This window comes from Protomyctophum parallelum, assembly GCF_964188405.1.
Source record: "Protomyctophum parallelum genome assembly, chromosome: 6".
NCBI classification, from domain to species: domain Eukaryota; kingdom Metazoa; phylum Chordata; class Actinopteri; order Myctophiformes; family Myctophidae; genus Protomyctophum; species Protomyctophum parallelum.
Window position 1 is genome coordinate 38,621,534 of NC_139701.1, and position 25,907 is coordinate 38,647,440.

Here is a 25,907-nt window from a genome sequence, read left to right on the forward strand (position 1 = left end):
CAGAATGCTGTCAAATGACCCTCCCCTTGCATGTAAAAATATAGCCCCAGGCCGGTGGCGTGGTGGTCCGGGCACCCAGTTTAGCCTGTTAATCAGACAAATCTGCCATTGCAATGCAATGCAATGCAAACAGGAATTCCCTGCCCCCGAAGTTGTGGGGCACCAATCAAGGCCCAGTATGCATTATGCAAATGTGGGGCTGGTTTATCATGAGACTAAGGTTAAGTTGCCCATTGGAAAACCAGGTTCCACACAGATTCCAGACTAATATCTACACAGTGATATTAGTCTGGCCATGCCAGGCTACACCCAGTTATTTGCATCGACTGCGCTGCAGTCTTTCACATCATGATGCATGCAGTCATTGGTTGGAGAGCGAGAAAAGAAAAGAGCAGCGAGTCTGAGAGGAGCCACAAAGCATATTTCCTGAATAGTTGCAGCGGTGTAGCATGCTCTGGCCCATCTTAAACATAAACCATGTGCTGGAAAGTCTGATTCAAGCCACCGGGAGCTCTAATGCAAAAAACACACTGTGCAAGTGATGGAAGAAGTACTCACATGTTTTACTTAAGTAAAAGTATCAATACTGCAATGTAGATATACTCTGTTACAAGTGGAAGTCCTTTATTCAAAACTTGTAGTAAAAGTACATAAGTATCTGCATCAAAATATACTTACCAAAAGTATCAAAAGAGAGTTTTCTCTGAGATGTAGTATTGAAAATTGTAAATACTGAAGAAAGTTAAAAAATAAATAAATAACTTGACGGCCCAGGCGGTGGCGTAACCGTCTGGGCACCCGACTGGTAATCCAGTCGCAGTGTGCCGTGGGTTCGACTCCCGAGCCCGACACGGCCTTTACTGCATGTCATCCCCCATCTCTCTCCCGTTTCCTGTCAGCCTACTGTCTGTCCCTTCAAAAAACCAATAAAAGGCGTAAGTCGCAAAAAAAATCTTACATTTTTTTTTAAAAGAAAATAACTTGACCTAAGTCCAATACTTGAGTACATGTACTTTCCACCACTGCAAGCATGGGCCAACACAGCAGCACACACATTGTACATGCATACATTTGTCAGGAAAACACTAATACTTACTCGCAGATGCATATAGGTTTAGCCTATGTGCAAGTGTACATACCTGTATAGACACACATGACCAGATATAGTGTACACACTTAAAGTACATAAAGAGAAAAGCATGTTCATACAGCACAACCACAAAGATGACTCATACAGTTGCTGTTTTAAATAACATTTTTCTTTAATAAAAATAGAAAAGAAATTCATGCTGAATCGTGTCTCTTTTCATATGATTACAAGCAGAAACAAAAGTAACTACCATAAATACCCCATCCCCCCAAACCCCACCATCTACATTCATTACATATTAGTAAAAAAAAAAATCATCTCACCCATCATTTGATTTAAGATCTAATGTACTGCATGTTGCAAGTTGTAGTTTATCTATGTACATACTGCATAGAAATGGGTAAAATGAGATTAGATGGCTACTACCACCTATACGGCATCCTTCAATGCATATAATATAAAAATAATTCTCATAAGCAAAATAAATAGCTGCGTCGTACGAATGCTTCATCCAGCCAGTCCTTCATTTTCATACTGTGCTCAAGTGCTCTTTTAAAGTAGTACCAAACAGGAACCGGGCACTGAGATGTACAACGGTACACTTCAGCTCATTCATTCATTCATTTATCTTAGACATGACAGCTTGTAAAGAGCATATGGACACAGCGTTATTGCACAGCGAGAACATCACAGTTTTCCCCCCAACTACAGAGCAGAGGATAGACAAAGGTTGATCTTTGGGGTTTGTCGTCTCTCTCTCTCTCTCTCTCTCTCTCTCTCTCTCTCTCTCTCTCCTTCTCAGTTCCTACAGTCCGTTCTTCACTAGCTCATGGGCTCCAGTCGTGTCAATGACCAGGGTGGCGCGGAACTCCCGACCCGTCACCAGCTCTTCGAGACCCTGACAAATGAACAAACAAAACTCTCTATATAGATTTTGGCGCAGATCATTTGCCTTTGCATGTTCTTCTTTTCTGTTTCCGTTTTTGTTTTGGACTTGTATGATACACAGTGTATACACTCTTACTTTATCTTAAATCTTAGTATTTTTATTTTCTTTCTTTTTCTTTGTTATTTTGTTAGTCTGCTTGGTTTTGTCCATGCACTTTTATGTTATAAAATCAATACAAAGATCCTCAATATGAGCTCATTGGCGCATTGTTAGTTGTTGTTAGAAGAAGACAAGCCCCCCCCCAATAAAAAAAGAAAACATGTTGGATTCCCATCCCTCCCTACCTCTCCTCCATAGGACACCAGTGGGGAGATCTCGCATTTGATTGGCAGGTCTGTTCCATCCTTCAGGCTGTGTAGGATGGGGAAAGGACACAGGGGGAGGGAGAGGATGAGTAATATGCTCTCAAGGACAGACAGACCGACGGACAGACAGACAGACAGATGAAAGAAGCAGCTGCATATGCTAGGACCAGCTGTTCTTCCACCACGGCTAGTGATTAGAGATCCAACTCAAAGCATTAGGCCTACATCGCATGACATTGTCGCTCGCCGAAAATGGACCATCTACAAGCTCACAACGCATCGCGATGCGATGCGTTGTGACTTGTGAGCTTATAGATCGGCCATTTTTGGCAGAAGAAAAAGGATGAATGACAGGCAACGTGGTCGTTCCTCCATCACATGGGAGCTTAGGAAAGTTTCCACAACACTCACTACTGCCATCAGTCATTTCCAGGTACTGATTACAGAGAGGAGTTGTCAACCACACATCAGGATGACTGTTTCAGACGTGTTGCCATTTCGTCTCAATAGCTGAGAGTGAAGGAGAACTTTGCTGATTTTGAGAAGAGGACACAGTGTTACTACAGCTCATTACACCATCTAAAGGAGCGACAGATCAACAAATCACATTTATGGCGACCACAAATGTCAATGGATCACAAGATCGTTTGAAATCAAGTAGGAATATTGAGGTGAATTGGCAAGCATATGAATCTGTAAGGAGGAGTGGTCTGCGTCTCTGTCCACCGAGCCCCCGGCAGACAAAACAGACAAACAGGGGATAACATCAGCTGCAGAGTGAACATAATCATCATCATCGACCGCCCGTTGCCCAGCATGCAACACATTCTGTATATTAGTATCAACCATCTGAGGGAGAAACCGCCCCGTCAACAGGTCATATGACACTATGACACACTCCACTCTCTCCAACAGTTATCAGGAATTCGTGTTCCAATAGTCTCAAACTATCATACTCACCGCCATTTCCGCCATTGGCACTGACCGTTAATGAGCTCACTGGCGTTTTGCTTTCCACACATCTCTGCTCCTCACTCAGTCGGTTCAGTGCCAGACGATGGAAAGGGCCAAGAGAGGATATGAAGCAATGCTAGACTATTGACGCAAGTGAGCGACAGTGAGAGAAAAGCCAAAGCCCGACACCATGCACTCTGTACCACAGAGGGATAGTTACTTTATGTTGACATCCTCTGTGACATGGCCTGCTGCTCCGTCTCTGGAAACATTATACATACACACTGGTGAGCAAGCATGAAGCGTGCGTGCGCGCGTGTGCGTGTGTGTGTGTGTGTGTTTAAAATGCCATAGAAAATGTGAGTAAAGTTTATTGAGCACTTAAAGCAGGGGTGCCCACTCTTTTTTGACCTGAGAGCTACTTTCAAAATGACCAGCTCAACAAGATCTATCCACCGAAAACATTATAATACCATTGCTGAAAATGGCTTTGGAATAGCGGCGCTGGCATTACATTTAAGACAAATGCACATGGAATGGGAAAGGGGAGATATGGAATAGGTTTTTTTTGTATTTAATTTGTAATCTACCGACATTTGTGCGCAGCAGCACTCTTGAAAACAAAGTAGTGTTGTTTGTAATGTTTGTTTTGTAAACGCCATTGACAATGAAGGGAAAGTTTACGTCATAATGTGCCTCATTACGTCATATTGTCTCTTTATTGTAAATGGCGTGTAATGTTTGTGTTTACGTTTTGCATCACCATTACATCACCTAATCAACATGAATTAGACTTTAATATATTAGCTCACCTCACTTCACACGGGTGTGATTTTTTTATATTTAAAGAAGAGTTTCGTGCTAGAAGGCTTTCTCAGTTGTTATTTTGTGAAAAAACGCATTATTGGCTATTTCCCCTACCCCACCAAAAGCCCTGAATGGGACGTTGGATTGTAGTGCTAATTTGCTTATATTTTCTTATCGCGAGAACACATACTGTTCACATTATGAAGAGAGGATATATACAAAGAAAAGGATTTTCAAGCGATGGAAATGAGCAAATTAGCACTAAAACCCAGCGCACCATTCAGGGATTATGGTGGGGTAGGGGAAATAGCAAATAATGCGTTTTGCACAAATTGACACCTGGACCCAACAACGGCAACTAAAGGTAAGAAAGCCTTCTAGCATGACATTCTCCTTTAAGACTTGCCTATAATGAAATGCACAAAATGGTTAATGTGTTGAGAAAGAGGTCTAGAAGCGAGATTTAACAAGTCCAACACACTCAAAATGTGTGTTGGACTTGTGTATGCATGTTTGTGGGGTCGTGTGCAGAACATGTTCACCGTGTGTGTAGAATCAATGGAAGGGGATAACATTATGCTGGTACGTGGGCCGTCTGAGGCTCACCTGGGTATGGCGGGCACGCGCGTGCCGTTCTCGTCGATGAAGTGCCCCCCTGCGTTGAGGACCCAGCGGTGGTGGAGCGACATGAGGGCGTGTCTAGCAGTTGTGGGTGTGTCCTTGCCATCTTGACTGTCGGCATTCTTGAGGGGAGAAAACTCGTCTTCTCTCAGCACCTCATACACCACAAATGTCCTGTTGGATGGACACACACACACACACACACAAGAACCGCATACAGTAAGTACGCATGCATGCATTAAAAAGAACCATACCGGCGTCAAAACAGGTCAACATAAAACCAATTCGTCTGGCGATCGATGCCAGGCTAGCTTCCTCGAATATGCTTTGGAAAATGGTGGCCAGTAATGTCAATTATACTGTGAGACAAAGTCAATGAGCTAAACGTGCCAGACCACCATTATGGGCCTTGTATTATGCGCCGGCACGTGCTCAGAGATACTGGCAATACTGGTTTCTACATGTGGTTCCTGTCTCAGGAACCACATGTCTAGCCCCAGCTGGCCTAGGAAAAAATCCCTAGGAACAGAGCCTTCTCCTCCCCTGTGCATATACAATATACACCATCCTCTCGGCTTACCAACACTACTAAACAGTATCAACTGCCCTTTTAGGACAAAAATAAAAGCATACACCAACACACAACATGCCGACGAAAGACAAGAGTTTGGTATAGAAATGAGGTGACAACACTTTTCCCGGTAATAGCAACACTGTTAATTTTTCTACCAAAAGCAACAAATGGTCACCATCCTCCCTGGTTTAGAATGCACTGAATAACCCTGAGAACAGTGGACAGTGGGCTGGCCCTCCTCTCCCCCCATATATCCATCAGGATTCAGGACAGGAATCCTTTCATTAGATGTTGGGTTCTATTAGTAAGAGCATGACTCAAAGATGATGTCATGTAATTCATACTGGAGGTGGAATGAAGGAACTGCCTTTGGCAGGCCTGGCATCTGACTTATAAAAAGATAAAAATAAACTTAATGGGAATTGTACTCAATGGATTGGATTGTACAATCATTTTAAGAGCATCGAACAAGAACAATTATATAATATTGTACCAATAATTATACCAACTTTAAACGATAAAGAGGTTTTATCTTCTTGCAAAGAAATCAGAGAAAGTCATTATAATCTGCTAATTTTGACAGCAACTGTATGTAATTCAATACTTAGTTTGCACACAGATTATTAGTATTTTGTGTAGATGACGTGACCAGGACCTTGGAGTCATGCTAGGGCTGGATAGGCATGGGACCAGTTCAGGTGACTGGACTCTACGCCTCATTGAGAGGCATGTACCATACAGCAAATATAATCCTTATATCTTCATCACTTTTTTTTGTTTTGTTCTTGCTTAATGTAAATCGCTCTGGATTAAGAGCGTCTGCTAAATGCCTAAATTGTAAATTGTACTCTGAGTCTAGAGCGAAGGGGTTCCCAACTTTATTAGCTCCAGACCCAAAAGAGACATTTTCTCCCCGTGGGACCCAAAGTTCCCAAACTAGTGAAAATAGCCGATCTACAAGCTCACAATTGTGAGGTTGTAGATCAGCTATTTCACTACTGTTTTTATCCCTCAAATTAATGGAATGTTGTTTTTGTTTTGTTTTGTTTTTTAACTTGAAAAACTATAGTATTTACTCGAGTTGTTGCGACCAATAAAAATTGGCATATGAGTCCCCACTCACTGATGAGGTCAGTGTCGTGATCTTCATATATGGAGACGGCCATATATGGTGCGTGTCACGCGGCGTGATGGACTGACGGCCATATATGGTGGCGTGACGTGTCACGAGGCGTGACGGACTGAAGGCCATAACGTATATGGTGGCATGACGGACTGACAGGTTTTGCAGGTTTTTATAATCTGCGACCTATGATTGAACGCACATGCTCTGAGCTACAGCACCATGTTAAGTTGTTGATATTTTCAAGTGGGCCCTGATCCACAAAAGGTTGGGAACCATTACTCTAGAGACCTCTGAACTACAGAAACACATTCTGCTCATTATTATTGCTAGCTCCTTGCAAGCACCGCTCACTGGGTTGGACGCTGGGAGACACACGGTATGCCACTAGCACACACATGCTAAAGCAACAATCACAGCAACTCACTTGGCAAACTGGAAGATGTCAAAGACAAACTTTTCCATTTTAATCCCATTGGGTTTGTCTGGTTTGATGAGACGTCCTTGTGTGTCCACATAGGAGATCTTCTTCTGGGCCACGTGGTGCTGCAGTTCAGGTTCATGCTTCCTGAGAGAGAGAGAGAGAGAGAGAGAGAGAGAGAGAGAGAGAGAGAGAGAGAGAGAGAGAGAGAGAGAGAGAGAGAGAGAGAGAGAGAAAGAGAGAGAGAGAGAGAGAGAAAGAGAGAGGGAGAGGGAGAGGGAGAGGGAGAGGGAGAGGGAGAGGGAGAGAGAGATAATACATGATGAGTGGGTATAACATATGGCTGCTTAAAAGGGTTACACATGTATGCCTCTTACGACACTTACTGCTCTGAATGAAAACAACCACAAGTACACAGCAATGAAAATCTATCCATCTATCTATCTATTTTTAGTTGTGGTTTAGTGATACAGTAACTGCATCGATGCGGAGTTAATTTCAACAATCAAAGTACCGTATATCAAATATCTAAACAGCAACATATCGTTTCGATTTCGTCTCATATTAAATAGTTTTGCAATGCAAATAATCCGTCTCGAATAGTTTTGCAATGCAAAAAAACTATTGTATCTATACTAAGTAACGTATTGGGGCTTTTCTGCCTTTATTTGATAGTGTACAGTAGGCCGACAGAAAACGGGGAGAGAGAGAGAGATGGGGAGTGACACGCAGGAAAGATTGTTGGGATCGGGATGAATTGTCATGAATGAACCAATATCGTCCATGTACAGTATCGCATCGTCGTCAATGTATCGAATTGTCAATCATGATGCGGATCGCACTGCTGTTAAAATGTATCGTTACACCCCTACTATCTATCTATGAATTAGACTTACTGCACAATGTCTTGGAGGAAGGACAGCGTAAAGAAGTGATTGGCAACGTTGCCGGCATTGAACATGAGTCGCCCGTCGGTGCTGCGATTCTCAGCAGTTGCCAGGGTGATCTCACTGTATTCCACCACCTGGTAACGCCCATCCACCTTACAGACCACGCCAACTGCCTCTGTTGGGTTGGTCTTCTCTACCACCTGTGACAGATTTGACAAAAAGACAATGTTTTACAAAACGTATGGCAGAATTAACGTATAGCAGAAGGAAGCATAAGAATCTAATGAAATCAGGTAACTTTCAATTTGTCGTTCAAGTTAATGATTAGATCATACAAATTTATATTAAAAAAACTTGGGGGAGAAAATAACGAAAAACTGCTGGAGATGGGGATTCTTTGGGTGTCTGTGCGCCACTTTATACCCAGCAGCTAAAGTTTTGCTCAGAATGAAAAATCCCTCTCCCCCATCTGTTGGTTCCTAATGACAGACTTTGCTCATGATGAGGGGGTTGGTGCTGGGAAGGAGGGTGGGGGCTGGGGGAAGAAGCCACATGAACTGTAACGGAGTTCGGTAATTTATGACAGGAGGGTGGGTCTCTTACTCTCTTTTCTCTTCTGATCAGACTATCCCTGCTTCACCGCACAACTCATAATGTCAAACAGGAGTGGGTTCTGGATGCTCTTTGGTTCTGCACTTAACATTTAAATATAATATATAATATACAAGCTGGTATGTTTAAATTACGTCAGAGGCGTAGCGCAAAGCCCTGGAGAGCGTAGTCAAGGTTAGAGACAGTTTGGTTGGTTTGGTTTTACTGTGCCCATTTGGACAATCTTCAGACAGAGTTATCAACTTTGACGCTACTCAGCAGTGGACTTAAATGAAACTAGAAAAGTGTGCTCCTTGGAGCACACACACGCACGCACGAAAACAGAGTCTCTGGGCTTCGGCCATCCGACTTGATGGAGGCAAAAATGGAATGGAAGCCTTAGGCAGGACAGATAAAGACATGTTGAGGGTGGCTGTGGCTCAGGAGGTAGAGCAGGTCGTCCAATGATCCCTGGGTCCTCCTGTCCACATGTCAGAGTGTCCTTGGGCAAGACACTGAACACTACATTGCCTCCAAATAGTTGGTCGGTGAGCTTGCCACCATTGGTGTGTAATGTGGGAAGTGAGGACGCTGGCGTCGATTGTTCGCCGCTTCACCTCCCAATGTATGAATGAATGAACCATTGTAAAGCGCTTTGGTGCACTTGGAAAAGCGCTATAAAAATGCAATTCATTATTGATATGTGTACTGTACTCTAAGCGAGTTGAGTTAAAGAGAGCAGCTTTTCGAGTGAGAATCTATAGTATAAACGGCAAAACAGACCAGGCTAGAATTCAAGCTAGTCAGCTACTACTACTTGTGTGTGTGTGTGTGTGTGTGTGTGTGTGTGTGTGTGTGTGTGTGTGTGTGTGTGTGTGTGTGTGTGTGTGTGTGTGTGTGTTTTCAGAAGAATGGTCTGGTCAGCAGTAAATAATTTGAAGAGACATATAGCTGAGGGGTCTCTATTCATCTGAGGAAGGTTCACACTAATGAGGTTTAATGTCTCTTCAGCAGATGCACTGACAAAGATTGGGAGCAGCCAAGCTTATTATACCTAAATACCTTCAACTGATTTCTGACCAGTTTTGACTAGAATGTTGAATACTCCAAAAGACAATTATCTGTGCATTGCATTTGGACATTCATGGCATAGACAAGTGTGGGACAAAAACAATCAGTACACCTAGAGAATATTTGTATTTAAAGTCATACATACAAAATAATAATATTTCACTGGAATATATTTTCCACGACAACCATACATAAATGTGTTTAACAACTTGAGTGTCTTCCCCCGACACTAGCACCAAAATGACGCAGGCACCGGAAATGTATTACCGGTAATTATGCTATTTTACAGTTAATAAATACAATTTCTGACAACTTCTTGTTGTATTCTAAAAGTGTATGGCACGAGTGCTCTGCAGCATTTCATTTTTGAGCGTTAGGTCCCATATAGACAAATGTTGTAGTTTGGGTATGATGTTGATCATCAACCTACCTATTGTACAGTATATGTAAGTGGCTGTCTGCCCACAATTGCCAGGAAATACAGCTCTTCCTACTTTCGTACTCCTGCAAAGCCTTTTCTTGAAGCGACATCTCCATCTCTTACTGTTCCGCCATTTATTCACCAAGGTTTTTCCATTCACACGGCCAAAACAGTTACACAACCATAGCTTTTAAATGGTCCCAACTGCCTTTTCATTGACCCCTCGACAATGAGCTGAGTTTGTCGAGTGTGTGTGTCCACATGAGCATGTGTGTAGACAGTTCATAGATACAGGCTAAAAAGGCTGTGGTCACAGAGTGTTTGAAACCACAAAGAGGTATCAGAGCCAGAGCTCCGGAGCATAGAAAAGGCTATTTTCCCATTCACTAAACAGTGAAGTATGGAGTGTTTATTTAACTCTAGTAACATTTGCACTCCAACTATCCTCCTTAGGTCCGTTGTGGCTAATAGTTACTGTAGGTAAAAAAAACACAAAACCTAGCCCAACAGAGAATTCACACATTATTACTTATATACTTAGTGACAGAGTCCAAGAAAAAAAAATTAAAAACATGAATCCATGGTGTACATACATTGTATCTAAAATGAACAAACTATGTGATTTCTAAGTTAGTGTGAATTATTTAATGTTTCAACCACATACAGTATAGTTCCATTCTCAGAATATGAAATAAAGAAGAACTATACAAAACCTCTGTAGCTATATGTACAGTTAATGTGCAGTAAAACATCCAATTTTATTTAGTTCTTAGGACTCAATTTTCCATTAACAAAACTATAGTAAGCCGCCTACATTTATTTGAATAATGGTGTCTGTCCTCTGCAGTTAAAGAAGCATATTATAAAACATTCACGTGAAGCTAGCGTGGCCAGTTGGGCCACAGTAGTTTTAAGATGTGTCGTAAAGCCAATTTATTTGCTGAGAAGAAACCAGTTAAGGTTCCTATTTAACCGCTGTACCCTGTAAACTTTCTTTCCCTGAAAAATAGCACGCTCTCTTTGGCACAATTGGTTAGTGAAAGGGGAGATCCATTTCCATCCATACATCATACCTCTGTTATCTAATACCACAACACTGAGAGCCAACATTCTCTGGTTAAGTAAGTGGTTTTGGGGCTGAGCGAGAAGATACTGAGCAGAGATCTTAAGTGACAAACCAAACCCACCCAGGAACCCTGAACCAAAAGCCATCCATGAACTACTATTTGCCATCAATGAACTACTAATTGTCTATGAATTTATTGCATATGGCCTAACGGAAACAAGACAGCAAGGACCTTTTTTTGGTGCCATCTATACCTTTTGGACTAAGTATGTTTGAAGTAAGTGTTACTTCAAGGTACCTTTGTGTGAATAATTTAATGAATACATAGCATATCAGAAAGAAAATAAATCTTAAGAATTCCTTGAAAACCATACTGAAAATGTTTGGATGTTTGGACACAAACTGAGTTGAAGAGACGAATAGGAAAACAAATGGTCTACATCCCCACCCAGTGGACAGTTATGAGAAGTTCAGCTGCCTCCTAACGGCAGTTCCATTGTTCGGACCACAAACTTACCACGCCTGTGTCAAACACATTATGTACACTCATTATGTAGGATATCCTAGTAATAGTATCTACAGTACACAGAATAACTCAAGGTGGGGCAGAGTTAAGTCACTATAATATTGTGAATATGTGGTTAACACATATTTGTATGTCTTTATGCACACACATCCTTATAAGATGATTGCTTCCTGATGAAGTGAAGGGCAGATCATAATACGGTCAAAGTCAAAATTGTACGATTTCACACACGTTACCACACACAGTGAAATCTGGTCTCCGCATTTGACCCATCTTTAGGAGCGGTGAGCCGCAGCCAAGGAGCGGTGAGCTGCAGCCGTGCCGTGCTCGGGAATCATTTGATTAGTTGATTTGACCAACCAATCCAACCCATTGATGCTGAGTGCCAAGCAGGGAGGCATTTTTACAGTCTTTGGTAACGGGTATACAGTGCCCAGACATCATAAATTGTGTTGTCACAAAATGATAAGCATTGTAAAGTAATTCAATTATTTCAGTGAGTTCATTATAATCTCTTTCCTGTGTTTCAAGGGGAAGAAACAAAATCGAAAGCAAGGTGTGTCTGTTTCACCAAGAACACATTAAAGCGGAATACCACTTATTTTCAACATTGTACAATGTCATTAATATACCTTAAATGAGTGGTATTCCCCTTTAAAGGTTGTCAATTCATATGACAAGACATAAAGGTTTATAATGTAACCTTAAACCTTAACCTAGTAAAGTTCCCAGTGGCTTAGAAGAGAGTGTAAGAATGTATGGGAAGTGTGTTACATTTGTAAGGTCTCAGTTGAATTAGCACTCACAATGTTACAGTGTATCAGGAAACACCCTGACAAAGACAAAAGGAGAGTAATGAACAAGTGAAAGAGACACACTAACCTTAGCCCCACAGTCTGCCCCCTTCTGCACACAGAATCCTACAAAGGCGGGGTCAGCCACTTTCACCAGGATGTTGTCCACACAGTACACATGGATGGACTCGATCCCCCTACGGCCCATGTCATCTACGATGCCCTGGTTCCCCAACGACCTGTACAAGCCACCGTTGCCATCTAGGACGCACACACACACACACACACACACACACACACACACACACACACACACACACACACACACACACACACACACACACACACACACAATTAACAAAGTGAAAGGAACACTTCAAGGTGCTGTGAGTGCTATTTTCTTTGTTGAAATGAGCTAAATAGCTCCATGTTGGGGGTGGGTAGTGCTGCCCAGGTGCAGGACAAGCAACAGTTAAAATAAGCTCTCTTATGAAATAAGCTCCACTGTTTTATTTGTCAATGTTTCAGAAATCAAGATCCAGAGATCTGAGAGGGCATGTACTCTCCTATATTGGTGAGGACCCATATATGAACACAATGTTGAAAAAAGGATAAATGTTCTCTTAGCCCAAATAGATGGTTGGTCACGCTGTAATTGGTTCATTAGTTTGTCAGGTTTCTGCACAAACTAGTTTTGCCTATGGATATATTTAAAGAGCGGGTTTTGACATATAGCTTACCCTCGTCTATACTGGTTTATGAATTTTAATATAATGGTGACAAAAAGGTGTGTGTGAGCCATCCTACTCATGTTCCGTTCTTCCTCCTTCCATTTAAAGAATATCCTGGAGCATCAAATCACGCACCACCTGTCTCAGTAACACTTTCTTTCCACAGTCAGTCAAGTTGCTGAACAGAGACCCATATCAGTTTCCACCCGACAGAGAATATCCAAAAGTGTTACTTTTCAAATTTGGAAGTATCAAAAGTAGCAGATCTGCAAGCTCAAAACGCCTTGTGCCACGTTTTCGAGCTTGTGGATCTGCTACTTTTGTGTGACGGTGTAGTATGATCAAGTAGGGGGTTAATTTACAAAGAAATACAAAAAGTTTGAATATTATAAGAGGTTTCTGCCCGACAGCAACAACATGCACCACATGTTGTATAATAATTATGATGTGATATGCACTGTACACAGTCTGTAGTGTTCTTTTATGGTTTGGGGATGATATGTCCTTTGTGTTAATCAACTTTGTGTTAACTTGATTTTACTATTGAATTAGGAAGAAGATTAGTGTAGGTATGCTTGAGAAAAATGATAATAGCACCTTTAGTACTATAGTAACTGTCATTCAGACATTTTGAGAACTGTTCCAATGTGAAGTGTAAATCAATATGGAGAATATATGGATCTGGAATGGATCAATTTATAACTAGTGAAGACATCTTGCCAATATTTGGAGTTAGACCAAATAAATTGTGCTCTATTAAAGACAGAGACAGCCATAGCACAATTTTCAATATTGTATTATAATGCAAAATACAAAATACACAAATACCTGGCGCCATGGCTAGTTTTCCTTTGCTCTCCAGAATGATCTTTCCACTGTAGTCCATGGCTGGTAGCATGCCCTGCTGGAAGAATATGATATCATTCTTGTTCAAGCCAAAATAGTTGTGGTGGGAGAAAAAATCCTGGGTGGACTCCATTGTCCTCCCGCTGGTCATGATGTACCTGCAAGGAATTCAATAGGAAGTTATTAATCATTTGTCTTGTCCAATTCTTTATTTTGTATATTGTTATATGCAAGTGCAAATTGCATTGAATGAAGACATGTATTAATATACAATAATTAAATGTATGCAAGGCTGCGATGAGACAGAGGCAGAGCTTGCATACATGGCAAAACTTTTCCCGAAACAAGTCAAAGTTAAAAAGCCTGTCTTGGATTATGAATCCAGAGAGCAAAATGTACAGTATGCCAAGTCTTCCATTCGTATTCAGATTAACTTACTGACAATAAAACTCTAAAAGCCTTACCTCAGCAAAAACTAAACTGAAAGATGTAATATGCAGTAAATGTTTATAAGCCATTAAAGTCATAACCAAGTCCTTTCTTATATACACAAATATTATGCCAATCTGATATAATCTTCAGTAGCTGCCCAAAATGTTGTTTTGGTTTCCTGACTGGCTTCTGCTGATTTCCTGGCACTCTACAGGGAACATTAATCCCCCTCTAGGAGAAATGCTTCCTGGGGTGATATTTCTTTGATGGTGACAATCATCTGAACAAGTTAATCATCATACAGGTCAAACGGGGTCATGCTTGTTATGATGATCATTGAAATCATATTCAAGTATACTGTCAGACTAACAGCCACACTATATCTATTAAAAAAAAGGATTACTGTATGCTCTCTGATCAACACTGCAGTGTAATATTCTTACCAAGGAATACAGGACTTGGTCTTGTGCTTCTGCTCAGCCAACCGTTGCAGCTTCAGAATGCGCTCCGCCTGGATCTGAAAGAGGGTTTTGTGGGAGGGCAGCCCCACATCATACATGCCTTTGGGGTAAGACACCCCCAACCTGGTTCCCTGGCCCCCAGCCAAGAGCAAGACAGCAACTTTATTCTGGGCAATGCAGTGCAAACCTGAGGGCACAGAGAGAAAGAATGTTTGCATTATTACCTACTGTAGTAGGTAAGTGGTAAGTGTTGCTGAGTTCTGATGACACCCAGTGTAGCCAGTAGTAGCACAATCTCTTATTGATTGTCCTTCTAAAATACCACAAACTAAACAACTTCGTAAACCTATGTACTTTTATGTATTTGTTTATATATTTCATGGGTATGTTACTGGCCTGGAAACCAGACTGGTCTGGCACTCTTCGGTTTGAGTTACATTTCACTCACTCCCGAGTTGTGGGTGACCAATCAGAGCCCACTATTCAAAGTGGAACATTTCTTGCTGTGAATCCATTTGTAAATACCCTTTGGAAATGAATCTTCCACGCTGAAGTTCTAGACTAATATCTACGCAGTGATATGCTAATATTACTGGCCTGGAAACAAATCTGCCACAACTACAAATATTGGCCCATGCCAGGCTAGTATGTTACAGCAGGTGCATCTGTCTGTATGTATTAGCTAAACGCCATTGACAATGAAGGGAAAATGTATGTCATAATGTGTCATTTACATCATATTGTCTTTATTGTTAATGGCGTTTAATGTTTGTGTTTGCACCGTTTGATTTACATCACCATTACATCACCTAATCAACATGAGTTAGACTTTAATATATTAGCGCCCCTCACTTCACACGGATGTGATTTTTATGCTTTGCATGGGTATGCTATATGCTACTATGAACTGCTATTTTGTGGGTGATTAGGTGGTGGAGCAGCTAATCCTGATAGAGCTTTTGTCTGTGCTTGTACGGAATGGATGTAGTTGTGTAATATTGTTTTTCTATAGATTTGTGTTAAACAAAGCAAAATTATTCATCTCAAGGGGTTATAATAAAGGTACTAGCTGGATAAAGTAAGACAATGGAATAATGGTAATCGTGGGAATAGATCAGTGGTTCTGGATCACTCTCATATTTCAGTTAAATATACCTTGCATCTGCCAATGCCTTGGCTTGATATAATTTGTTTCACGTAGTATTGTGCAATTAATTAAATCAAGCCCTTAACAGTCATTATTTAATTTCAAACGTTTTCTCCCACACCACGCTTATTAATACAAATATTTGATGGACATATTTTATTTATGTATTTACATTCTAAAACATTTCCCATGGACTAGCTGCAGGCCTAACTAATTAAAGTGCCCCTCCGGGAACAGGTCTCCACCAGGCCAGGTCAGGTTGTGGCCTCCTGGTGGCGCTATAACAGGACAATGTGAAAAGGGTGCCATTTCTTCTTATGCCTTGGATGGCTTGAGGCATTTTGTTCCAAAAATGTGTTTTGCTAAACTCCATCTGTTGGTGGCGCTTTAACAGACCAATGTGAAAAGGGTGGGATATATTCCTCAGCCTAGTAGGAAAGCCTGTGAAAGATTTCGCGTAAATTGCACACTGCATTCATGATTTACGGCGTTTTGTTCAAAACGGGCCAATCCTACAAACTTTGACAGCCAATGTTAGCCAATTAGAATGGAATATGAAATATTGGACAGATCCGACTTGAACACATGACTATAGAGATACTGTGTAACGATTTGCGGGATTTTTGGGCAGAATCTGGAGTAGTAATATCAAAAGATTTGTTTTACAAAAGTCGGCCTCCTGGTGGAGCTATAACAGGCCGTTCTGGAAGTTTTGGGGCAGAGGTCTATGTTGGCATCCAGGGAGTGTATGTGCAAAATTTGGCATCGACCGGTTTAACGGTGTCGGAGATTAGCTGGTAACAGACGGATGGACGGACGCACACATGCACACACAGACAGTGCAAAACATACTCTCTCCCCATGCCTTCGGCCTGGTGTAGACAATTATGCTATGGACCACTAGTAGTATCGTGGACCATTGGTTGATTGGATGTATAGACATGGGATGAATAGCAAGTGTTACCAAAGCACTAATCTTAAATCAACACAATGAATAGTCCCCAGATTGATTATTTTCGTCAGGGTGGTGGACCCTCGTTCACAATCAGTCAAAACCCCTGATATAGTACATTGGTGCAAATAGCCATGACATGACATAACAACTAACATAGCCCTATCCAGATAACCTGAGATGATTATCCGAGTTGATTACCTCATTAACATACACTCTAGTTTATCTTACATAAACTATTGCTATGTGACACATTTCAATTTCCTGTGAATGTGCCATACAGACAGACTACGTATATTATGACAAACCACTGGGTGGGACTTTGACCACAACACACAACACACACACACACACACACACACACACACACACACACACACACACACACACACACACACACACACACACACACACACACACACACACACACACACACACACACACACACACACACACACACACACACACAAGCGGACTTGAGTGACCTCATGATGAGTAAGGGTGAGGCAGTACCCCAATTTACGTCAGAACTAAATCAGAACCAGATGGTGTCGGCCTCCCCTTTCTAAGGTCATCTTCCCTCGGGGCAGAACTTCTTAAACAGGCCCGCTAAAATCCCTGCTGCCAAGAGGGACTTTACAAAAGCGTACACTGCTGAATCCTGACTGTTAATTGAACTCTTAACTCACTCTAGCTGTGTCCATTTGTACACTCTCAGATTTAAATTAACACTGAGGTTTCTACAGTGTGGTGAGAGATGCCAGTTAACTTTCTCATGTAACTGATCCATGTGGGAGACTGAAGCTGGAAATGTTTAGTGAGAATGTATAATACACAATACAAAGAAGAACCACGCACACAACAGTCTGCAATTTAAGTAGGCTTTGTCCTTAGTGTTCTCCACAAAATATTTCACAAGGCTTTGTTATGAAAGGCTACTTTTGAGTCTTCCTTGTTCTTTAAATTATACTGTATACTAATAATTACATATTCAGTTGCCAGGTAATAATCTAACCATCTTTCTTTCGTCAATTGTCTTGGTTATCTGTCAACCCTTTCCACACCACCAAACCCACAGCTGTAGACTAAACTCTGGAATATTTCCCAAGGGTCAACTGTTGGCGAGTGTTTCTGAACAACTGGCCAATGTCCTCATATTATATGATGTCATTCAACACAATGAACATTTACAGGTTTGCATTTACAATTACAAAAAAAGAAAAAAGAAAAGAAAAGTCTCCTCCCTTGTAGGCTAATAAACTTCTAGCATGTACTAAAACAGTATTACAAAAGCACTTGATGTAACTCACCTACGGCCTCCCACTGTTTGAGGAAGTCTCGGTCTCGCGTTACACTGCCAAGCACTTCTCTAGGCACAGGTTCCATGCGGGAGTCCATCTTCTCCTGCTTGCTGCCACTGGACATCTCCATGGCACTCTTGAAGAATCCATTAATCTCCTGAAAGTTCATTGGCTCCAGGTCAGCGGCCATGTCCTCCTGCTCCTCTGGGCTCAGTTCACTCCAGAACTGTAGGAGATGAGACTGACCTGCTTCGGCCAACCTGTGGGCCAGTTTGCTCCTGCTGCTTGGTTCCATGTTTACACTTTTGCTGGGTTTTCAGTTATCTCTGTCAACATGAAACAGACAAAGACATAAAGATCATAGAGTACACATTTACAAATGTAAGATGACAGATTTAACACGGACAATCCCTTCTCTCAATTTCTCTTTGTGAGATCACACACCCCAGCTAGAGTAACTTGCTGTACAGGAAAATCATTACATTTACATACAGGTATACACCTTGCATTTATGGAAGCTTTATCTATTGCTGCAGTAGCCTACAAAAGTACACCCCTCAATTTCTTCATAAATTGCATGAGATTAATGTCTTGTTGAATACAACCATGGCATACATAGGTTCTAATTAACATAATCATAATATTGTACAAAGTTTGAAGTCATGACAATATAATAACTCTTTATACAATTTAACGCAAATAAATGTACACATTGAACCAAATGGACCCTACCATTTGTACACTCAATGGGTTCTATTAAGCAATAAACGTGTTATTACAGTATATATCAGTTAATGCGGCGTTTAGCTCGTTGGGCGTTTAGCTCGTTGGGTCCAGTGGTGGTACAGCACAGCAGCACGCTCGAATGACAAGCACCAGTTCACGTCAGCTAGCTATGTATGTACAGTATTCAATTAACAAAAATATACGTCTGCTGAACGAATAGAAAGTGACAGTCGTGAGATAGATCAGGGCTTACCTTCTCCAACTGAGCAGCTTGCTTGCTTGGCATTAAGAGCATTGAATGTCTCTCGCAGCACTTGAGTGGAGATTCTTGTTCTCGTATCGGCGTCTCTCTCTCTCTCTCTCACTCCACCCACCTCACTAGTCACTACTACCTCCTTGTTCGTCACGTTTGACGTGGCACTCGTAGTACCGGCCGCGTTAGATCCGTTTAACCACGGCACCGTGCATGTCCGGTCTACAGCGGATACGGAAACAAACACCCGCGTGTACACCATGTACGCGTGGAAATGACGGGATATGATAGAGACGGACTGATGACCGGATGTGAGCACGGAACTGAATAGAAACCAGGCTTTCCATAGCTAAATTCCCTATGCTAAATTCCCATAGCCCGAGGACCGGGATGAGTTATATGGGATGGTCAGTCGCGCTGTGATTGGCTGGTTAGTTTGTCAGGCGGACTGCACAACTTTGAGCCTCTGGATAATATACATTTGTTAAAGAACGGGTTTGACAGCTAGCTTAGACTTGTCCGTACTGGTTTATCCACTGTAAAACCATTGGGAGGAATTTAACCTTAAAATGTGAAAATAGCAGTATAAAATAATAATAATAATTCTCATGAATGAGGCAAATAGTTGGGAAAACATACAAAGGGTCAACAATGTAAACAAATAAATACTCATGCAGTAATAATACCTGTAGTGTATTCAGTGGTTCTCAAAGTGGGGATTTTAACCACTTTATCCATTTAGTACATTGGCTATTCAAAGATCTATATCTACGTCATAGATCTGCATTTTTTTGATTAAAATATAAAGAAAAGCTTGAACATTTTATGTTAACTATATATATTTTTACATACATCTTCTCTTCTGGGGTCCTGGGGCCCGGCACAAAACATTTTCAGATTTCTTGGCATGAAAAAGTTCTGATCCACAAACCAGTAAATGGTTCCTCTCCGTATCACCACCAGGGGGCGCCATGATAAAGACGCTGGCACTGGCAGATTGCCTCTCTCTCTGCAGCGCTGTGCAGGCTGGCTGGAGTCAGTGTTGTTGTTGTTTTGGCCGCCCTGCTAACGCTAAGCTAGCCGCCATACATCTGTGCGTTACGGGTCCGTTTTCTGTACAAGTTCAGCGAAATGAAGAAGTTCTTTAATGACATAAAGAGTGACATGAAATTCAAAACTGCTGGACCTGGGAAGAAACTCACAGCAGCAGACGCCAGGCAAGTAGCAAACTTTACCCATCCTTTCGTTACTACTTGGCTAGCTACGCAGCTAACAGAACTGTCACTGTTTGACAGCTAGCGTATCGACGCGCCTTCTATGGCCGTACTGTCTATCTACACAGCACCAGTTTATTAGCATGGCTAGCTGTTTGCTAAATGTACGTTGGATAGTGTAGACTAGAGCCCGCTTTCTAGCCTACCTAATCTCATTGAAAAGCTAGTTAACCAAACCAGCTGACAGCTCCACAGTAAATGAGGATAACGGTAATCGCCCACCCACCAGGAAATGGCCCTGTCAGCTCATTAGTAAACCAGCTCAAGTGTACACATCAGTATGTAATAACTGCAATGTGGGCCTTTCAGGTAATTTAACTCTGAGAGTGTTGTTAGTTACCTTTTGTACAATGTACTCTATCAGTTACACATGGATTTTTACTGCGTAGTGTATACATGTCGCCAAACTTGAGTTTGTTTTGGTAAAGAGTCTCAAGGGTCTCAAGGATAATGTACCTGATGGAAACACATAAACAAACTGTCTGTACTGTGTGTGTGTGTGTGTGTGTGTGTGTGTGTGTGCACAACATTACAGCTCACAACCTCAAGCTGTGCAGAGCAGCGCAAGTGCCAAGCCTCGCTACCATGCACCCACCGAGGGGGCACAGAGGGCAGGGGCGGCAGCCTTGGCCAGGATAGAGCAACACCCACGACCCAAGGTCTACACCTCGCAGGACGCTATCAGGAACCAGGGTGAGTCCAGGGTACCATCTGCGATTGGAAACATCGCTTATTCATTGCAGCACCATTGCAATGGTAGCATCTATGTCGCATGTCTCCCTGTGTCCAAGCTACCTTGTAAGGTGGTAGTTTTTAATGTACCTACAGTATGTACCTAAGTGAGCTTCTATGATGTAGTGATGCTCATCACTATCAATCATGTAGCTTCTGTTCTGTTTGTGGTAACATATAGCGTCATAGTACGTATTAATATATGTTCATCAAAATGATTATGCACTTAACTACTTTGAGTCCCATGATGATGTTCATTACATTACTTCATGGATGTAAAGACTAATTCATGCATGTAAAGACTACATGCATCAAGCCCCAAGGGCTTGTTTTCATTGTGGTCCTGTGTATTCAATACTACTTAAATAGACTACTAGATCAATTGGTGTTGCAGTTTGTATATTTGATCTAGTGTGGTTACAGAAACGATCTGTGTGTGCATGTATACTGTCTGAGTGTGGATGTTATTAGATACAGTAGGCAGGCTCTAGATTGGATATGAATACTGACCAGCAAATGGAGTGGAAACCGGGTGTTTCCAAGGTACTGTGGAAAGTTATCGCTTAAATAATGGATGCTGATTATTATATTATGTGTTAAAGAAATAGATCATTTGAAAAGACTCGTTGCCTGACATGACTTTCCATGTTATCTGTCTGTAGTAAAAAGAGAACTGGAGGCAGAGGCGGCTGCACTTGCTGAAAAAGAAACGGCAGCAGAGGTGAGAACTACAACAATTTAAAGAAATGATCAGGGAGAGGTGGGGGAAGTATAACAACAACAGTTCCAAACATTATGTGTATGGAATAAAATATTAAAATACATTTAATATTTGATGTCTGGAGATCCTCTTGCTGTTTGATTGGCCACATAAATTAATCACTTCTGAAAATCATATGTATTTTCCCCAGGGATCCCAAGTACCAGTGAAGGAGTTTGCTTGTCTCTCTGTCTCAGGAGTGTATTTTACCTGTCCACTGACTGGAGCCACTTTAACTAAAAGTGACAGAGAAGTACGCCTCAAAGAGGCCATTTTTATGGTAGGTCAGATGGTTACGATTGATAAAACGTATTATTTCATCTGAAATAATTGTTGTTTTGAAAGAACCATGTGTCATTGTTTCTGTCAGAGGTTTGAGGAGGATGCTGTGGAGGCTTCTATTATGATGATGCACACATTCAACAAAGACAGAGACAAAGTGAAGGCTGCTGTGGACATCATAAGCAAGTAGGATTCCCACATGTATTTATGATCCCCCCCCTTTTCCCTCCCTCCCGCTTGTTCATCGGTCCCATGTCATCTCCCCTCCAAGTGACTCCATCTCCTATGTGTCTGTAAAATCCTCAATTATGTTTTCAACAGGTATGTTGACAATGTGTCTAAGAACCCTACAGAAGAGAAGTACAGGAAAATTAAAGTCAGCAACAAGGTGTTCCAGGTAATTTTATGATTAATCAACATGACGCCACTGACTCCTCACCAAAGAGTCACATGTGGACTATGCTTTTGAAAGAAAACATGACACCTGACTTGTTTGTTCCATCGTTATTGTCTTCTTTGTACCTCTCTGCAGGAGAAGGTTCACAGTGTTGAAGGGAGCAGAGAGTTTCTGCAGGCCTTGGGCTTTATAAGCGCTATGATGCCTGTGGATGGACAAGGTAAACTGATGCTGTGCTACTGCACATTTAGATTTTCGGTGAAGCTTTTATAATTGGAAGTTGTAAACATACAACTTCCAATAACACTGTCACGAAAACACACATTTCTTCCATGAATAAATACTCAGTGACTCCATGTCCCTTCTCCCTCCTAACACAACTCATTTGTGTACACACCTTTCCTGGAGAGCAGAGGAGGAAGAGGAGTTCCTGGTGTTACCAGAGCCGAGTGCAGACGAGCTGGAGCTGATGATGGAGAGGAGGGAGCGCCTCCAGAGAGGGGAGCCAGTCAGAGCCCAGTTAATCAGACAGCCTCAGGCTTTCAGACCCTCTTCTAATGCCACACGCTTTGAGCTGCCTCCCGAGTTCTACAACCTGTCGGCGGAGGAACTCAAGAAAGAGCAGCAGCAGAGGTAATGGTGGCCGCACACTACTAAACTCCATCAGTATGAAGTACAGTTCATAGATATACTGTGGAAAATAAAACAGAAATGTTTTTTGGGAAACAGGAGTCATTAATGTGTCTGTGGTCATATTTATCAGGAGTGAGCTGGTAGATAAAACCACCATGCTACGCACCAAGGCAATGAGAGAGAAAGAGGAGCAGAGAGAGAGAAGGAAATACAATTACGCTCTCCTGAGAATCAGACTACCTGATGGAAACCTGCTGCAAGGTTAGGGTCCACATAATCATTCACGTTGTCCACAATGGCCCATCAGCGCAATGAATACAAAAAGATCAAGGCTTGGATTGACCCGATGTGTGTGTGATCTGATCCCAGGAATCTTTTACGCCTGGGACCGGATGCCGGTGCTGTTCAGCTTTGTGCGGGAGTCTCTTGTGAATGGCTGGCAGCCCTTTGAGCTCATTGCTCCCGGAGCACAAAAGCTACAAGAGTCTGAAGAAATGGCCCTCGCTGAATGTAATTTGGTGAGTGGAATCTACTGGCAATGTTAATAATTACAAATTAATGCACATTTAAGGTGTTGACTCATCTGTGAGATTAACTGTAAGATTTATAGATGGGTTTATATCTTTTATTCTTGGCAACTGACTTACTGTACAGTATGTCATTTTTGTTTTGAAAAGTGCTTTACAAATAAGTAATTAGTCCTTTGTGATACAAATAGCAAATCAAACTTTGCTCATCTGTGGCATGCACATCAGGTTCAAGTGGTAAATGCAATTGTGCGGCGAAGTAGTGAAGAAAATCACTCGGCTTTGTTTACTAGCATGGTAATTAAACACAGAATCTTTACATTGTGCGTTGCTGTTTCAGGTCCCCGCGGCTCTGTTAACATTTTCCTGGGATCCAGCTGTGCAGGCAGACATTGCAGCTGCTGGCGGGAAGAGCCCTGCCCTTCTCAAACCAGAGCTACTGGAGAACATTCGGACCCTTAGCTGAGCCGACCTGCCCTTTATCTCTCTCCCTTTATCTCTCCCTGCTATCCCCCTCCCCTGGTGTGTTGGGGTGAAAGTTGTACCTCATCACTGACTGTGGACCAGCTTCTCTCCACAAGTCTGAAAACCAAATTAAATAATTAGATATTATACCAGACCCAAAATTGATTAGGGGCAACTTCACTCCAATTCCCTTGTCTTGCTGAGCCTCTCATTATCCCCTTTTCAATAGTGGTGATAACGTCATAACCAACACCCCATCTCAGCAAACAATTCTGTTGAGGGACGCAAGGGATAAGTACGTACATGCTGTAAAATAGGCTGGAAGCACTCCTTTGTACCCTTGCAAACTGTCATACTATCTAGTCTTATTCTATTTTATTGCATATGGAGACCTTGTTTTGAACTGTCACCCTTTGCTCTACTAATGCATCGTTTTTGCATAACAGTTGGATTGACAGGAATACATTCACGTTTATGTTTGAAAGGGGGAGTGTGACCGGTCTGAGTCTGTACAAATTGCAATGAGTTAAAGTAAAAAAAACCCAACCTATTCCTTTGTATTCAAAAGACTGCTATGTATGTTTCAGTTGCTTGTGTAGTGTTGACATTGTGACATCAGGTGTTCAATGTGTTATGACACTAATGGTTGACTGGTCTAATTTGTTAAATCCATTAATGATTAAACATGACCTACTCTGCCTGGATAATGAAGCTAAGCTATTATATATTTTAAATTTATCGTTATTTTTCTGACCTAACAAGCACTTTTCAGCAGTGAGTTTATGTACAGAGACCCTTAATTGGACACTTTAATTGGAGATAGTTTCATTGCTTTGTACTCTGTAGCACTCAATTGACAAGTGAATTCTAGAGTCTAACAGCTTTACCGTTACCTGCTTAAGCACACAAGGCTGTCATGTAAATTACTTGCAGCCGTTTGTTAAAACTTTAGTTAAAATTGGCAGCATGGAAACCTTAATAGTGGTAGTTGTGCTTAGTGTTGCTTCCTCCGGGCAATTTTAAAATAGTCTATATATTTCACTCCGCAATGAGATCATATTCTATAGAGCACACTAGCCCAACGAATTCCATGAGAAACTGAACAGACCAGCTTCATGTTTGGTATATCTCGAGTTTCTATTGAAAGATTTAATTTCGCCCCCCTCCACCCTTTGTTCATAACCTTTATCAAGTATTCGGTTGGTGTGGCACAATGCCATACAAGTTATATGCTTTTAAATGCATGCAAGGAAATACTGTATGTGCACTTCTAATTTAAGTGTGAAAATGCAGGTTTACTCTGTTTGTGGGTGGCTTGGACTACAACAACCTACCTCTCATCACAATTTGCGTTCCACAGAGGCAAACAGGCAGTGTGACAATGATGGTGCTTAGAATACTGGGAGCACTAAGCCAAATGTCAGGTTTGTGTAGAATGTGTTGTACAACCAGCCAACTCAACATTAAGTATAATTTTACCAGTGTGCTCACACCTGTTGTTTTGCTGTCCATCGGTTTCCCATGGGTTTCATTGCAAAGTTTCCTATTAACACCTGATTAGCGAAGAGCCATTGTTTGTCCATGAAATGATGTTCAGAATTGTGTTCTATTGCTTTCTAACCTGCCTGTAATAAAAAATAAAGATTGCACTGCAACTTAACGTTGTCTAAATAAATTTAAAGTTCTAATCCACCTTAGTCCCCCATCTTCTAATTTTGAGGTCAAAAGATCTTAATATTTTGTTCAACATCGCACCCACCCAGAAATGCTTTTATTCTAGTTTAT

The 25,907-nt window shown here is 41.6% G+C and overlaps 2 protein-coding genes across 3 annotated transcripts; one reads left to right on the forward strand and one right to left on the reverse strand.

Annotated features, from left to right (window-relative positions):
- Positions 1-1,271: 1,271 nt before the first annotated feature.
- Positions 1,272-19,148, reverse strand: uap1 (UDP-N-acetylglucosamine pyrophosphorylase 1). Of its 2 annotated transcripts, XM_083766980.1 has the most exons (11): positions 19,053-19,148; positions 18,083-18,399; positions 14,656-14,860; positions 13,763-13,938; positions 12,292-12,464; positions 7,741-7,934; positions 6,851-6,991; positions 4,712-4,900; positions 3,519-3,560; positions 2,324-2,390; positions 1,272-1,988 (listed from the first exon to the last, which is right to left on the reverse strand). In XM_083766980.1, exons 2-11 carry the CDS (start codon positions 18,366-18,368, stop codon positions 1,896-1,898), a joined length of 1,566 nt encoding a protein of 521 aa, XP_083623106.1. In that variant the 5' UTR covers positions 18,369-18,399; positions 19,053-19,148; the 3' UTR covers positions 1,272-1,895. The 2 variants fall into 2 exon arrangements, with proteins under 2 accessions (XP_083623106.1, XP_083623107.1); XM_083766981.1 differs by lacking the exon at positions 3,519-3,560 and having other exon boundaries at positions 1,273-1,988.
- Positions 19,149-20,025: 877 nt separating this feature from the next.
- ubxn6 (UBX domain protein 6) lies at positions 20,026-25,812 on the forward strand. Its single transcript, XM_083767346.1, has 11 exons — positions 20,026-20,269; positions 20,862-21,019; positions 21,721-21,779; positions 21,970-22,098; positions 22,189-22,286; positions 22,422-22,497; positions 22,633-22,717; positions 22,911-23,130; positions 23,261-23,391; positions 23,500-23,648; positions 23,998-25,812. The coding sequence occupies exons 1-11, from the start codon at positions 20,184-20,186 to the stop codon at positions 24,121-24,123; spliced, it is 1,317 nt and encodes a 438-aa protein (XP_083623472.1). The 5' UTR covers positions 20,026-20,183; the 3' UTR covers positions 24,124-25,812.
- The last annotated feature ends 95 nt before the right edge of the window (positions 25,813-25,907 follow it).

What these genes read in the sequence shown, in the direction of transcription:
- uap1 (XM_083766980.1), bottom strand. Translation starts at nt 18,368, where the DNA reads ATGGAACCAAGCAGCAGGAGCAAACTGGCCCACAGGTTGGCCGAAGCA. An exon ending in CAAACAGTGGGAGGCCGTAG is followed by an intron (nt 14,861 to 18,082) that starts GTGAGTTACATC and finishes CTGTGCCCTCAG; the next exon opens with GTTTGCACTGCATTGCCCAG. An exon ending in TGGTGTCCTATGGAGGAGAG is followed by an intron (nt 1,989 to 2,323) that starts GTAGGGAGGGAT and finishes TTCATTTGTCAG; the next exon opens with GGTCTCGAAGAGCTGGTGAC.
- ubxn6 (XM_083767346.1), top strand. Translation starts at nt 20,184, where the DNA reads ATGAAGAAGTTCTTTAATGACATAAAGAGTGACATGAAATTCAAAACT. An exon ending in TCAAAGAGGCCATTTTTATG is followed by an intron (nt 22,099 to 22,188) that starts GTAGGTCAGATG and finishes TGTTTCTGTCAG; the next exon opens with AGGTTTGAGGAGGATGCTGT. An exon ending in GCTGTGGACATCATAAGCAA is followed by an intron (nt 22,287 to 22,421) that starts GTAGGATTCCCA and finishes TGTTTTCAACAG; the next exon opens with GTATGTTGACAATGTGTCTA.